The sequence below is a fragment of the Chiloscyllium punctatum genome, chromosome 29 (genome assembly GCF_047496795.1).
Source record: "Chiloscyllium punctatum isolate Juve2018m chromosome 29, sChiPun1.3, whole genome shotgun sequence".
Classification (NCBI taxonomy): Eukaryota; Metazoa; Chordata; class Chondrichthyes; order Orectolobiformes; family Hemiscylliidae; genus Chiloscyllium; species Chiloscyllium punctatum.
In genome coordinates, this window is record NC_092767.1 from 72,614,514 (window position 1) to 72,631,021 (window position 16,508).

Below are 16,508 nucleotides of genomic sequence, written 5' to 3' on the forward strand. Positions count from 1 at the left end.
GGGTTGACCCACAATGCCCTGAGGGAGGGAATTCCAGGATTCTGACCCGGCGACACTGAAGGAACGGCGATATATTTCCAAATCAGGGTCGGGAGTGGAGGGGAACTTGCAGGGGCTGGTGTTCCCATGTATGTGCTGCCCTTGTCCTTCTAGATGGAAGTGGCTGTGGGTTTGGAAGGGACTGTCTGAGGATCTTTGGTGAACTTGTGCAGTGCGTCTTGCAGATGGTACACACTGCTGCTCCCGAGCACAGAAAATTAACTGATCTGATAACCCCCAACTCCATGATCTCTCAGTACAGTGCAGCAGATACGATGGGCTGAATGGCTTACAGTGTCATATTCAGTGTCGTACAGTCTTATAGTAGAGGGAATGGATGTTGAAGGTGGATGTGGTGCTAATCAAGCGGGGGCTGCTTTGTCCTGGATGGTGTTCAGCTTCTCGAGTGTTGTTGGAGTTGCCCCATCCAGGGGCAAGTGGGGAATATTCCATCCCACTCCTGACTTGTGCCTTGTAGACGGTGGGACAGGCTTTGGGGAGTCAGGGGTGAGTTACTCTCGGTAGGATTCCCAACCTCTAACCTGCTCTTGTTTGCAATAAATCGAATAATGGCGGGCTGGACAAATTTGCTAGTCAGCTCCCAGTGCTCACCGTTTCCATTTTAAAGTACACAGCCTTTTAATTCCCTCTGTTGCCTCGCTTGAACCCCCCAGTCTCGGCACCACACCCTCCAAGCCCTGAGATGACGCTGCTGTGGTGGTGAACTCCCTACAGGTCAGGGAGTTCAGATCCCATCACAGCAGCTGCTATCCCCCACTTTCCCGAAGATCACTGTACGCCAGTTCACTTTGACCTACGTTAGCACCCGTTTTTGCTAACCGAAAGAAATCCAAAGAGGATTTTCGCTTTTATGAAAGAAAGGAGGAATTTTTTTTCCCGTATAAATTAATGCTTTCTTCGCCTTACGCCATTTCGGCTTACAACAGTTTTCGCAGGAATGCTCTACTTTCGGAGAGCGGGCAGATACCAGGAAACGATTGTCAATTGCAATAAAAACCAGTTCCTCTACAGCGAGGGTAGTCTGCCACCCAAACCTGGTTTGATCTGGTCTGGTCTGGTCTGGTCTACACGTGACGCCAGACCCACAACGAAGAGGTTGACTCTTAACTGCTCTCTGAAGTGGACCAGCCTTCCGACGGACAGTTAGGGATGGGCGACAAATCCTTATTTGTCTTATCTGGTGCTATCCACAAAAACACACCCCTCTCTGCTCCACTGTTTTTGGTCTCTTGCCATTATCGCTGTGTTTTTTAAAAAAAAATTCAATGATTCACAGGATGAGGGCGTTGCTGCCCAGGCCAGCGCTTATTAGCGGAATGAGGGAACAGACTCGAGGGCTGAATGGCCTAATTTCTGCTCCAACGTCTTGTGGAGATGGTGGGCCAAAGGGCCCTTTCCTGTGCTGTACTGTTCTATGATCTTCCATGGGGCAACAGTATTGCTGGCTAGGCCCAGCATTTATTGCCCTTCCCTAATTGTCCCAGAGGGTAGTAAAGAGTCAACACATTGCTGTGGGTCTGTCGACAAGACCAGGTAAGGATGGCAGTTTCTTTCCCTAAAGGACATTTAGTGATCCAGATGGGGTATTCCGACAATTAATTAATGGTTATTGTTACATTTTAATTCTAGATTCTTATTGAATTCAAATTCCACCACTCACAATCATACAGATGTACAGCATGGAAACAGACCCTTCGGTCCATCCTGTCCATGCTGACCAGATATCCCAACCCAATCTAGTCCCACCTGCCAGCACCCGGCCCATATCCCTCCAAACTCTTCCTATTCATATACCCATCCAAATGCCTCTTAAAATGTTGTAATTGTACCAGCCTCCACCACATCCTCTGGCCATCCTCTGTGTGTAAACGTTGCCCCTTAGGTCTCTTTTATATCTTTCCCCTCTCCCCCTAAACCTATGCCCTCTAGCTTTGGACTCCTCGACCCCAGGGAAAAGACTTAGTCTATTTATCCTATCCATGCCCCTCATAATTTTATAAACATCTATAAGGTCACCCCTCAGCCTCCGACACTCCAGAGAAAACAGCTCCAGCCTATTCAACCTCTCCCTGTAGCTCAAACCCTCCAACCCTGGCAACATCCTTGTAAATCTTTTCGGAACCCTTTCAAGTTTCACAACATCTTTCCGATAAAAAGGAGACCAGATTGTACGTAATATTCCAAACAGTGGCCTAACCAACATCCTGTACAGCTGCAGTGTGACCTCCCAACTCCTGTACTCAATACTCTGACCAATAAAGGAAAGCATTCCAAACGCCTTCTTCACTCTCCTATCTACCTGCGACTATTCAAATCCAGGTCCCCAGAATGTGACCTGGGTTTCTGGATTAACATTCCAGCGACAACGCCACTAGGGTATTGCCTCCTCACCATGTTACCCACTATGTCCTGGGCCCTACGACCTGGAATCCCCCTCCCCCAACCTTCCCACCTCCTTCAGACGCTCCTTATAACCTATCGCCACCTTGACAGGGGTTCTCCTGAATGTGGTTCGGTGTCAAAGTTGTGTTTCATATTCCACTCCTGCAACGTTTTATATTGAAGGGGCTATATAAATGCAAGCTGTTCGTTTACTGGGGCTCCAAGGTTAATTGGCCACACTGAGTGACTTACAGCGTGGGGAGATCGGGGCTTAAAGGGGATGCACCATCAAACAGGGAATCTCTGGCAGAGGTCAGGACTCTGTCATTGGACCCGGGCTGTCATAAAGCCATAGAGATGTACAGCACGAAAACAAACCCTTTGGCCCAACTCGAATCAATGCTGACCAGATATCCAAACCCATTCTAATCCCATTTATAGAGGCACAGAGATGTACAGCACAGAAACAGACCCTTCGGCCCATCTCATCAATGCTGATCAGATATCCCAATCCAACCTAGTCCCACTTGCCAGCACTTGGCCCACACCCCTCCAAACCCTTCCTATTCCTATACCCATCCAGATGCCTTTTAAATGTTGCAATTGTACCAGCCTCCACCCACTTCCTCTGGCAGCTCATTCCACACATTCACCACCCTCTGAGTGAAAAAGTTGCCCCTTAGGTCCCTTTTAATCTTTCCCCTCTCACCCTAAACCTATGCCCTCTGGTTTTGGACTCTCCCCACCCTGGGAGAAAGTGAGGACTGCAGATGCTGGAGACCAGAGTTGAAAAGTGTGGTGCTGGAAAAGCGCAGCAGGTCAGGCAGCATCCGAGGAGCAGGAGAATTGACGTTTCGGGCATTAGCCCTTCTTCAGGAATGAGGCTGGTGTGCCAAGCGGGCGGAGATAAAAGGTTGGGGGGGGCTGGGGCGCGCTGGGAATACGATAGGTGGAAAGAGGTGAGGGTGAGGGTGATAGGCCAGAGAGGGGGTGGGGAGCGGAGAGGTCGGGAAGAAGATTGCAGGTCAAGAAGGCGGTGCTGAGTCCGAGGGTTGGGACTGAGATAAGGTGGGGGGAGGGGAAATGAGAAAGCTGGAGAAACCTGCGTTCATCCCTTGTGGTTGGAAGGTTCCTTGGCGGAAGATGAGGCGCTCTTCCTCCAGGCGTCGTGTTGCCATGGTCTGGTGATGGAGGAGGCCAAGGACCTGCATGTCCTTGGCGGAGTGGGAGGGGGAGTTAAAGTGTTCAGTCACAGGGCAGTTGGGTTGGTTGGTGCGGGTGTCCCAGAGGTGTTCCCTGAAACATTCCGCAAGTCCCACCCTGGGGAAAAGACCTTGTCTATTTACTCTATCATAGAACAGAATTCCCTACACAGTGTGGAAACAGGCCCTTCAGCCCAACAAGTCCATACTGACCTTCCGAAGAGTATCCCACCCAGACCCATTCCCCTACCCTATTATTCTACATTTACCCCTGACTAATGCACCAAATCCACACATCTCTGGACATTATGGGGCAATTTAGCATGGCCAATCCACTTGACCTGCACATCTTTGGACTGTGGGAGGAAACCAGAGCACCCGGAGGAAACATACGCATACAAGGGGAGAATGTGCAAACTCCACACAATATCCATGCCCCTCATGATTTTATAAACCTCTAAAAAGTCACCCCTCAGCCTCCAACGCTCCAGGGAAAACAGCCCCAGCCTGTTCAGCCTCTCCCTGTAGCTCAAATCCTCCAACCCTGGCAACATCCTTGTAAATCTTTTCTGAACTCTTTCAGGTTTCACAACATTCTGCCTAGTCATATCATGCAGCCATGATTTTGACAGTAAAATAGTCCCTGAGGAAGGAGCAGGATTTTCACAATCTCAAGGAGAGTAAGGGGTGAGTAAAAGGGAGGGAAGGAAAGGGAGGGAGAGTGAACACAAACAGAGGAGAAACAACAAGCCGTCAGAAAGAGGCAAAAAAAAGATAGGAAAGGGGGAAAGAGGAAGGGGAAAAGGGAGAAGTAGTGGATGAAAAGGGAGAGAGGTGGGAGAAAGGGGAGGCATGGGGGGGTGAAGGGAGAGTGGGGGGGGGGGAAGGGAGAATGTAAAAGGGGACAAAGGAGAGAGATACAGAGGGAGAAAGGGGGAAAGGGAGGGGGTGGAGAGAGAGAGGACAAAAGAGAGAGAGAGAGTGGAGAGGGGAATGGAAATGGGGAAGGGAGAGAGAAAGGAAAGAAAAAGGGAGAGAGAGAGAGAGAATGGAAAGGGAGAGAGAGGGGGGAAAGTAGATAGACACAGAGGGAAAGATAGGGAAGGGGGGAGAGAGAGGGAAGGGGGGAGAGAGAGGGAAGGGGGGAGAGAGAGGGAAGGGGGGAGAGAGAGGGAAGGGGGAGAGAGAGGGAAGGGGGGAGAGAGAGGGAAGGGGGGGTAAGGGGGGAGGGGGGGGAAGGGGGAGAGGGGGGGAAGGGGGGAGAGAGGGGGAAGAGGGGAGAGAGGGGAAGAGGGGAGAGAGGGGGGAAGGGGGGAGAGAGGGGAAGGGGGGAGAGAGAGGGAAGGGGGGAGAGGGAGGGGAAGGGGAGAGGGGGGGGAAGGGGGGAGAGGGGGGGGAAGGGGGGAGAGGGGGGGGGAAGGGGGGAGAGGGGGGGGAAGGGGGGAGAGGGGGGGGAAGGGGGGAGGGGGGGGGAAGAGGGGAGAGAGGGCAGGGGGGGAGAGAGAGGGGGTGGGGGGGAAGGAGAATGGATGAGAAAAGGAAGAAAGGGGGACAGAAAGGAAAAAGGGAAGAGAGAAAAAGGAGAGAGAGAGAAACAGAGAGAAAGAGCAGTGAGAGAAAAAAGAGAGAGAGAGAAACGGGGAGAGGCAGAGAGAAATATAACAAAGTCAGAATCAGAGAAAGCAAAGGGGGGGGGGGAAGGAGGGAAGGAAAATGGGAAGAGGAGAGAGAGAGATGGAGACCGGGAGCTGGGCTGGTTTTAATTTGTGTCCTCAGCGAGAGCTTCCCCTTGCAGTAACACAGAGACTGACTCCAGCGATTACTCCACCCCTGGAGGGGAACTCACCAGAGAGACAGCAATGTTCACCCAGCCCCTAAAATTAGGGGGAATGAGTGAAAGAAAGGGAACGAGAGCGAACAGGGAGAGACAAAGGAAGAGCAAAAAGGACGAGAGAGAGGGATGAAGGCTGACCGAGAGGGGGAGACGGAGGGCTGTCACAGGGACTCGGTACCTGGGGCGGGATAGACATGGAGCTGGAGCAGACTCTCCTCAACCGCAGCAACAAACTGGGGCAGAACAAACAAACGCAGAGTCGGGGGCGGGGGAACAAAGCAGTACAGAAGGGGGCAGGGAGAAGGGGAGGGGGGGGAAAAAGGGGGGAGCAGGGGAGGGAGGGGGGGAAGGGGAGGGAGGGGGAGGAAAGAGGGAGAAAGGGAGGGGGAGAAGGGAGGGGGGAAGAGGGGTGGGAGGGGGATGGGGAGGGGTGAAGGGGTTGGAGGGGGTGGAAGGGGGGGAGAAGGGGAGGGGGAAGAGGGATGGCAGGGGGGATGGGGAGGGGTGAAGGGGTTGGAGGGGAAAAGGGAGGGGGGGAAGAAGGGGAGGGGGAGAAGGGGAGGGAGGGGGGGAAGAGGGGGTGGGAGGGGGAGGGGGTGGAGGAGGGGAGAAGGGGTTGGAGGGGTGGAGGAGGGGAGAAGGGGTGGGAGAGGATGGAAGAGAGGGAAAAGGGGAGGGGAAGAAGGGGAAGGAGAGGAGAATGGGAAGAAGGGGGGAAGGGGACGCAGGGGGATGAGGGAGGATGGGGAGGTAGGAGGGTGAAGGGGAGGGGAGAGGGGAAAGAGGAGAGAAGGGGAGGATGTGGGGAAGGGGAGGGGAGAGGGGAAAGAGGAGAGAAGGGGAGGATGTGGGGAAGGGGAGGGAGGGGGAGGAAAGAGGGAGAAAGGGAGGGGGAGAAGGGAGGGGGGAGAAAGGGAGGGTGTCACTAGCGAGAGGAAGACAGGACCTCCTCAGCACGGCCAGCACAAAGACACGGTGATGAGACAGCAGAGCCTGGGGGAGGGGGAAGAGACCCTTTGCATGGGGGTGTGGAGAGCGGAGGCAGCAGACAACAACATATCTCTGCTCCACCCCCACCCCCCCCAGGCCTGGTCTGCAGTGAGACACCACCACAATGGCAGGTTCAAGGGCAGGCCTTGGGGGGAGGAAAACAAGGTGGAATGGTGAGGAAGTGGGGGGGTGTGCCCTTGGTGAGAGTCCGTGAAGGAAGGGGGCGAGGTGTTTCACCGTGCCTGTGTCCCTCTCCCGGGCACAGCTGGTAACGGGCTCAGGGCCAGTCAGGGGAAAGGCTGTGGATGTAGGTTAATGCCACCCCCCACCCTGAGGGAACCCTGCTCCGATCCGGCCAAGTGGAGGCTGCGCAGACAGGCGGAATAATCCACAACAGCACAACACCGCCCGGGGCAGGGGGCGGGGGTGGGGGGGGCTGCAACACAACACCACCCGCCTCCCCACAACACACAGCACAGAGAATCTGGGGTGGGGTGGGGAGGGGTGGTGGGGCACAGGAGAGAGGGAGGAGAGGGGGAAGTGGGGGGGGGGGGAGGGAGGGGAAGGGACGGGGGAGAGTGGACGGGAGGAAGGGACAGAGGGGAAAAGTGGGGGGGGGGGGGGAAGGACAGGTTGGGGAAGGGACAGAGGGAGGGAAGGGACAGAGGGAGAGCAAAGGGAGGGAGATTGAGTGAAGGGGGGGGGGGAAGAGAGAGAGAGAGAGAGAGAGAGAGAGAGAGAGAGAGAGAGAGAGAGAGAGAGAGAAAGGGGGAGACAGGCAGAGAGAGAGGGAGGGAGGGAGGGAAAGGGAGAGGGAGAGGGAGAGAAGATCATGAAATTAGAAGGGAGGAGAAAGGAGAAGGGTAGTGGCTGAGAGAGGGGGAAGTGGGTAAGGGGACTGTGCCTTTAAGAGGATTTCCTTCTGTGCCATTTCTCTCATAGCGAGGTGTTGCCACAGTTGTCCTGGAATGTCTGCTTCAGAATCGGAGGGTGACTAGCTTGGAGCTCCCTGAGCATTGTTTAAAAATCAGACAGAAGAAGCATGAATGGATGGAGTTACACTCACACAGAGCCAGGGTTTTAGTGTTTCTTTAAGTTAGGGTTTGGAGTTAGCTGTTGAAGCTGATAGATAAAGCTCTCTCTCTGCTGCAGCAATAAGCTTGCGTTCTCTCTCTGCGGCTAGTTTCTTTTTGGTGCTGGTTCCTTCTCCTGGACTGGAAAGGAGACCGCATGTAAGGAAAATCTGTTTTGCTGAATTTGCCTTTGCTAAGGGTGTGTTTATGGGATGCCTCTATATTGGAATAGTTGATGACTAAAATAATATTTTAGTTAAATAATATTTTATTTTATTAAATATTTCAATAGAGTTAAAGTTATGCCAATTTTCTTTTTGTTTATATTCTAACTGTGTTGTAAGAATAAAGTGTGTTTTGCTTAAAGCCTGGCGTTGGACCAATCTGGAACACAGCGCCTTTGAATAAGATAAAAGTTAGGGTCTAGGCTACCTGCTTGGTATATTTTGAGAGGGTTTGATCTGGTCCATAACAGAGATGCCCATCATTAGGAATAAAAGGGAGGACCTTTCCAAGAGTCCCTTAGCTGCAGATTATTGGCCAAATCTCCATGGCAGCCATTGCTGGTGTGCAATCCCAGAATCCTGTGGGGCCACTACCACATGGAAGATGGCGAGGAGCATATTTAACAAGGGTGGGGGTGGGGGTGGGGGTGGGAAGGAGGGGGACATGCGGCTGTGTAGGACCAGGCAGATATCAGAGTCTCCACCACCTCCCTCCAAATTCCTGAGGCACAACAAGGAATGGGAAGGCACTGCCTGAAAATCAACAGGAGTTCTCTAAAAGGGGAGTCGGATAAACGTTTTGAAAAAACAAATAAAGCATGAACATAGAGCTGGGGATTAATGGGAGAGCCTTCTCAAAGATTGCCTGAAGGAGATGCTCTTCAATCAGGTGTAGCGCATGGTGACTCCCAGGCCTCTGGCCTACTCTCCTACACCCTGTGGGAGGCCTCGGCCTGTCTGGATGGTGCCTGTCCCCTGGGTAACGGGCGTGGTTTGGTGATGACAACTCTTTCATTGTGTGGTTTGATGCCACTCTGTGTGTCTGAGCCCACGACAAGGAGAAAGTAAACTCCTGCACTGTCTTCAGACTCAGACGTGGAGTTGCCGGTGTTGGACTGGAGTGGACAAAATTTAAAAATCACACAGCACCGGATTATAGTTCAACAGGTTTATTTGGAAGCATTAGCTTTTGGAGCGCTGCTCCTTCATCAGGTACCTGTGGGACAGGATCATAGGAAACAGAATTTATAGCACAAGACCAAAGTGTTATGCAACTGAAATGATATATTGAACAAGCCTACATTGCTGTTATGTCTTTCATCTTTTAGAATGAGCTGCAGGTTCCAGTCAGAAGCTAACCTCACAACTTTAATGGACTGTCTGAGCTGAGATGTCACTTTTTTTAAATAAAACCTTAAGTTATCTTGAGAATGTGATTTGGCTTTTTCAATATATCATTAGTTGCATGACCCTGTGATGTTTTGCTATAAATTCTGTGTCTTGTGTCCCACAGCCATCTGATGAGGGAGCAGCGCTCCAAACGTTAGAGCTTCCAAATAAACCTGTTGGACTATAACCTGGTGTTGTGTGGTTTTTAACTTCAGACTTAGAATCACACAGACTTAAGGAAACGGACCCTTCGGCCCAACTCGTTCATGCTGACTAAGTTTCCCGAACTCAACCAGTCCCACTTATTTGCACCTGGCCCATACCCCTCTATACTTTTCCTATTCACGAACTTATCCAAATGGCTTTTAACCAGCATCCACCACTTCCTCTAACAACTCATCCAGTACACGCACCGCCCCCTGCGTGAAAAAGTTGTCCCGTTGGGCGGCACAGTGGCCCAGTGGTTAACACTGCTGCCTCACAGCACCAGGGGTCCCGGGTTTGATTCCAGCCTCGGGCGACTGTCTGTGTGGAGTTTGCACGTTGTCCCTGTGTCTGTGTGGGTTTCCTCCGGGTGCTCCTGGTTTCCTCCCCCAATCCAAAAGATGTGCGGGTCAGATAAATTGGCCGTGCTAAATTGCCCATAGTGTTAGGAACATTAGTCAGAGGGAAATGGGTCTGGGTGGGTTTCTCTTCAGAGGGTTGGTGTGGACTGGTTGGGCCGAAGGGTCTGCTTCCACACTGGAGGGAATCTAATATTTTAAATCTTTCTCCTCTCACTTTAAACCCCTGCCCTCTAGTCTTGAACTCCCCCACCATGGGTAAAAGACCTTAGCTATTCGTATTATCTGTACCCCTCATGATTTTATAAACCTCGATAAGGTCCTGGCCTATCCAGCCTCTACTTATAATTCAAACCCTCCATTCCTGGCAATATCCCGGTAAATCTTCTCTGAACCCTCACAACTTAATAATATCCTCCCTGTAACTGGGTGACTAGAACTGGACACGGTTCTCCAAAAGAGGCCTCACCAACATCCTGTACAACCTCAATGTAACGTCCCAACTCCTGTACTCAAAAGGACTGAGCACTGAAGTTATCTTCAAGGTGACGCACTTCATTAAACTGTTGACTCAAAACTATTGTACTCGGCAAGGAGAAACTCGTTCTGACTTATCCTTACTTTCGTCAATGATTAAACTTACTTCTTTGAATGTTCGTGTATCTTGCAGGCTGTTGTAACCCCTCCCACACTGTGTTATGTACACCCTGTGATGTGCAGCCAAGTTACTCCAAGGTACAAGGTGCCCTTACTCAGTAGTAATTGGGTGGCAACAGTATCAGGTCAAAGATAACAACAAATTATATTTACACAGCGCCTTTACAATAACAAATCATTACAATAACAAAATGCTTCACAGAAAGCAAAGTACAGCACAAGTCACTCATAAAGATAGTTCCTCAGACACAGTGACTAAAGGTTTGGTCAGAACGGAGCGCGCGAGAGAGAGAGAGAGAGAGAGAGAGAGAGAGTGTGTTTGAAGAAAAGTGAGAGAGGGAGTATGTGAATGAAAAAGAGAGAGTGCGTGTGAGAGAGAGAGAATGAGAGAGAGAGAATGAGAGAGAGAGAGAGCGGGCGAGAAAAAAAAAAGCACCGAGAGAAAAAGCGCCGTGAAAGAGAGCGCACGCGCGAGAGAGAAAGCGCCGTGTGAGAGAGAGCGTGTGAGAGAGAGCGCGTGAGAGAGAGCGCATGTGAGAGAGAGAGCGCACGTGAGAGAAGGTCTTAAAGAGGTTGGAGCTTCAAAATCCTAACCCTATCTCAATCCCTGACCCTAACCCTGATCCTGACCCTATCCCGAACTCCAACCCCATCCGTGACCCTATCACTAGACCTATCCCTCCCTAACCCTATCTGAGAGTCGGACCCTCTCCCTCCTTAACCCTATCCCTGACTCCATCCCAACACCTCAATTCCACAAACCACACCTCCCTTCCCCACCAAAGTTGGTGACGTTCCCAGAGGACGTTATCCCATGGTCAGCCTGAACTGAGCCAGTGTGTGGATGGACCCAGCTGATTCTGGCATGCTATTCAACAATAGCGGGCATCACAAGCTTGCAGCTTGAGCAGCACTTCAGCTGCCAGTCTGCTCGTACTCCACTCCCTGGCTCAGGGCCTTATCTCGGGCCATGTTGCACAGTGCGGTCAAATCAGATCTAGTTCTGGTCCTCTCCCCACCCTCCTTCTGAAAGAGTCTGGCTCTGGCCTCACTACCCCCATTGCTGTTGCCCTGCAGAGTGGTGGGTAAATACAGCACAGCCTGTTTGTGGAAGGGAGCGGGAGATGTACACACTGGCAGGAGGGAAATGGAGAGGGAAGGACGATTTCAGTTACAATGAGAGAACTCTCGACCACAGCTGTCTGTGAGATTAAGTCATGCTGTAATACACCACAGATTGAGATCAGTAAACAAAGCACACTTGAAAAGGTGGTTGCAACACGAATTCTGAACAATACAACTCCTCAATAAAAGCTTTCCTTCGTTTCTAATCTGCCAGTAATTCACTCAGTGAATGTTAACAAAGTCAACACCACTGACCTCATCAATTTCCACGGAGGTCAGTCCCAGCATCGATCCCGAATAGGTCCCACTCAGGCCATTAGTCCCAGCCTGTGGCTATTGAACACTCTCCCATGTGGGAACATGTGACTATCCATCACCGTGTGTCTGTGTGTATTAGATCTCATGTGTTTATGTCTGTCTGTGTGATCGTCTACGGCTGAGAGAGAGAGAGAGAGAGAGACAGACAGACAGACAGTGAGCTGTGTGTGTATGGGTGGGTGGCGGGGGGGGGGGAAATGTGTGTATATATCTGTGCATTTGTTTATGTGCATGCATGTATATATTTGTGTGCATGTGCACGCACGTGTATACACCTGTATGCATGTGTGTCTGTGTGTGTGTATCTGTGTGTGTATATATTGTGTGCGTATATATTGTGTGCACGTGTCTGTGTGCATGCGTGTGTAATTGTGTGCACGTCTGTGTGCATGTGTATATATTTGTATGCATGCATGTGTGCGTGCATCTGTGTATGTATACATTTGTGTGCGTGTGTATATATCTGTGTCTGTGTGTATATGTACTGTGTGTGTGCGCCTGTGTATATCTGTGTGCATGTGTCTGGGTGTTTATATCTGTGTGTGTGTGTGTGCCTGTGTATACATATGTATGTGTGCACGTGAGTGTGCCTCTGTGTGTGTGTGTGTGTGAGAGAGAGAAATATTGTGTGTGTGTGTGTGTGTGTGTGTGTGGGGGGGTGTCTGTGTGTACATAATCTGTTGTGTGTGTGTGTGTGAGAGATAGAGAGAGAGAGAGAGAGAGAGTGAGGACAGTTGTTTGGTGGGGGCCATAGTGGCCTGAGCACAGACTGAATACAAAATGTGCAACGAGAATTAACACCCCCTCCGCCCTGCCCTGCCCCTCTCCTTCTCAAACTGGCTGTGGTGTAATCCCTATTTGGGAAAGGCATTCAGCGATGACGTATTAAATCATCAAAAGACTCAGGGGTCTGAATCAGACCAAAACGAGGAAGAGACCAATTTCCATTGTGCGATTCCTTTTTTACAGAAATAAAACACTTGAATTGGAAATCTCCACTGCAGGAATGGAAAATAAAGCAAATTAAAATGCTTAAGTCAGTGCTCACTGATAACAGATATTCAAACATGAACAGTCAAGGACGACCCAGGGCTCAAACCCTTCCTTCCTTATCCCAGGGTAATGACTGTTGGCACTGGTCGGCTCCGATATCTCAGGGGGATGGTCGGATTGGTGGATATTCAGCTGCAGAGACCATCATCAAGGCCAAGACTCCTGACTGTATTTGCCAACTAACGGAGAAGTGGATCCTGGGTGGATCAATCCTCAGGCCCAGGGATACAATGGGACAAACCCATTCCTCACCATGTCCAGGATCAGGATGGGATTGGGGAATTTCAGAGTCTGGGGTGGATGGATGCCACTCCATTGAGCTCACTGCTAGCACCCTCAGCCATTGGGTTCAATCCTCGATTTGGGAACAACTCAACAACGACAACTTGTATTTATATAGCACCTTCACGTTAACATTATCTATTGAATGGCGGGGTAGCCTTGAAGGGCTGAATGGACTACTCCTGCTCCTATCTTCCAGGTGATAGCCCGAGAGGCTTCCGAAACAAAACTGGAAATTGAGATCCAAGAGTAGATGATGGGAATAGAGTGGTCAAGGAGGATCCTGAAGGAGAAGACAGAGAGAAAGACACACACAGACAGACGAGAGAGACAGAAAGACAGAGAGAGAAAGAGACAGAGAGAAAGACAGAGAGACACAGAGAGAAAGACAGAGCGATAGAGAGAGAGAGACAGACACAGACAGGTGGAGAGAGAAAAAAAGACAAAGACAAAGACAGAGAGAGAAAGAGAAGGAGAGAGGGAAAGAGAGAGGGAAAGAGAGAGAGGGAAAGAAAGAGAGAGAGGGAAAGAGAGAGAGGGAAAAAGAGAGAGAAAAAGAGGAGAAAAAGAGAGAGAAAAAGAGAAAGGAGGAGGGAGAGAGAAAGGGGGAGAGAGAGAGGGAAAGAGAGAGAGAGAAAGGGAGGGAGAGAGAAAGAAAGAGGGAGAGAGAGAAAGAGAAAGAGAGAGAGAGAAAGGGTGAGAGAGCGAGAGAAAGAGAGACAGACAGACTGAGACAGCGAGAGTCAGGGAGGGAATTCCTGAGGTTAGGAGCCAGCCAGTGGAGGGAATGAATGCCAGTGATGAGAGATGGAAATCTAGGTGTGGGTGAGGACATGGCTGGAGTTGGAACAGCCTTGTCTCGTTTTAGTGAGACACCTCTACTTTTAGATTCCATTCCTGTTGAAATAAAGACCAACGTTCCCTTTGCCTTTTCGATGGCCTGAACTTGCAATATTGGCTTTTTGTGATTCAAGACTCCCAGATCCCACTGGTCTGTGGCTTTCTGCAGTCTTTCTCCATTTAAATAACATTCAGCCCCTCTCTATCATTTCCCTGCTTCGTATTCGCCCTGTCCTTTGGTTTGACTGTATCGCCCTCAGCCCCTGCCCTGTCACTTTGTGTCATCTGCAAGCTTGGCTTTAATACATTCACTTGCTTCATCCGAATCAACGGAATATATTGTCAATAATGGTGGTCTCAGCATTGATCCTTGTGGGCTTCCAACAGTTATAGGTTGCCATCCTGAAAATGCCTCCCTTACCTAACTCTCTGTTTCCTATAAGCTGGGTAAAAACAATGACTGCAAATGCTGGAAACCAGATTCTGGAGTAGTGTGGTGCTGGAAAAGCACAGCAGGTCAGGCAGCATCCGAGGAGCAGGAAAATTGACATTTCGGGCAAAAGCCCTTCATCAGGAATAGAGGCAGAGTGCCTGAAGGGTGGAGAGATAAATGAGAGGGGGGTGGGGGTAGGGAGAAAGTAGCATAGAGTACAATAGGTGAGTGGGGGAGGGGATGAAGGTGATAGGTCAGGGAGGAGGGTGGAGTGGATAGGTGGAAAGGAAGATAGGCAGGTAGGACAGGTCATGGGGACGGTGCTGAGCTGGAAGTTTAGAACTAGGGTGAGGTGGGGGAAGGGGAAATGAGGAAGCTGTTGAAGTCCACATTGATGCCCTGGGGTTGAAGTGTTCCGAGGCGGAAGATGAGGCGTTCTTCCTCCAGGCGTCTGGTGGTGAGGGAGCGACGGTGAAGGAGGGCCCAGGACCTCCATGTCCTTGGCTGAGTGGGAGGGGGAGTTGAAATGTTGGGCCAGGGGGCGGTGTGGTTGTTTGGTGCGGGTGTCCCAGAGATATTCCCTAAAGCGCTCTGCTAGGAGGCGCCCAGTCTCCCCAATGTAGAGGAGACCGCTCGTCAATCTTTTCTCCATCTTAATACATGACCTCTTTTAACGTGTGGTACTTTATGGAACGCCTTCTGAAAACCCAAATATATTACATCCGCTGCCTCCCCTCTCTCTATCCTGCTTGCCACTCTCACACACCCATCAAGACGTTTTAATTAACTTTCCCAGGCGTGGTCTCTCCTTCATAAAAGCCATCACTTCATCTGTTTTGGAATTCTCGGTGGTTACATCCTTTACCACTCACGTTTATATAAGACAAAACAAATGTTTTATGAGTGACCTCGAGGGGCCAAAGGGCCTCGTTCTGCTCCCATGTTTGTATGGCAACATTACCCCATCCCCCTCCACCCATCAGCACGGAGAGCAGTTGCCCTTGGTCTGCCTGATCTGGAAAAGGTCAGACAAGGTTGTAGAGAGGCTCTTTTTAAGAAAACACACAGTTTTCTGTTTGTGCTCTCCCTGTGTCTTGGTCACTCTCGCCCCTTCCCCCCCCCCCCCAACCGTCCATAGCAACTGGGCCTTGGGAACAATACGGAGCAGAGAGGGACTGGGCCCCACGTTCAAAGCTGCCAACACCAAGGTCCCCGGGAGCGTCCTGCAGCCATCTGTGTGTGGACCTCACCCCCACACCTCTCCCACACCCCATCCCCCCTATCCCAGCTCGAGGAGCTTGGCTGCTGTGTGTAAGAGAACAAAAAAAAAACAGATAGACGCAAAACAGGTCTTCGACTGACCCCTGTGACAGCCTGACTGAAAAGCACGCTTGCATTCCTGTAGCGCCCTTCAGAACCTCAGCAGGTTCTGAAGGCGGCTCCACAGCTGAGGAATCAGTCTCACAGCCACTGTTGTCCGGTTGGAAGAGAACAGCAGTTTACACTCGCTCCTGGGCTGTGCACACAACACCATGCCTGACCCCCTCAATCAGATTCCAGTCTGTAACTCACTCCCGGGGAGCTGTTATTCTATATATAACAATCCCATCCCCCGAACCCCTCAATCAGATTCCAGTCTGTAACTCACTCCCGGGGAGCAGTTATTCTATATATAACAATCCCATCCCCCGAACCCCTCAATCAGATTCCAGTCTGTAACTCACTCCCGGGGAGCTGTTATTCTATATATAACAATCCCATCCCCCGAACCCCTCAATCAATCAGTTTCCAGACTAACTCACTCCGAGGGCTCTGATATTCTATATTTAACACACCTAAAACCCCTCAATTAGATTCCAGTCTGTAACTCCCAGGTATCTGTTATTCTATATATAAAGCCCCCAAAACCCTCAATCAGATTCCAGTCTGTGACTCTCTCCCTGGTATCGTTTATTCTATATATAAACCACAATCAGATTCCAGTCTGTAACTCACTCCTGGGGAGCTGTTATTCTATGTATACAAACCCCATTCCACCTGACCCCCTTGATCAGATTCCAGACTAGCTCACTCCCAGGTATCTGTTATTCTATATATAAACACCCCAAACCCCTTAATCAGATTCCAGTCTGTAACTCACTCCTGGAGTGCTGATATTCTATATATAAAATACCCTCCCTGAACCCATTGAATGGATTCCAGTCAGTAACTCACCCTGGGTATCTGTTATTCTGTATACAAACCCCCTAAAACCTCGATTAGATTCCAGTCTTTAACTCACTCCAAGGGCTCTGTTATTCAA

At 50.5% G+C, this 16,508-nt stretch overlaps 1 protein-coding gene across 4 annotated transcripts in view; it reads right to left on the reverse strand.

Annotated features, from left to right (window-relative positions):
- LOC140454559 (MAP/microtubule affinity-regulating kinase 4-like) overlaps positions 1-16,508 on the reverse strand; it is a 118,398-nt gene that overhangs the window by 52,106 nt on the left and 49,784 nt on the right. For 3 of the 4 annotated variants that reach the window (XM_072549393.1, XM_072549394.1, XM_072549395.1), the window contains exon 1: positions 11,536-11,583. The exons of the other annotated variant lie outside the window; for it this stretch is intronic. In XM_072549393.1, coding sequence (XP_072405494.1) covers positions 11,536-11,568 — 33 coding nt within the window. In that variant the 5' untranslated portion in view covers positions 11,569-11,583. Of the gene's footprint in view, positions 1-11,535; positions 11,584-16,508 lie in introns of those variants that run through there. 4 annotated transcript variants of the gene reach the window in all.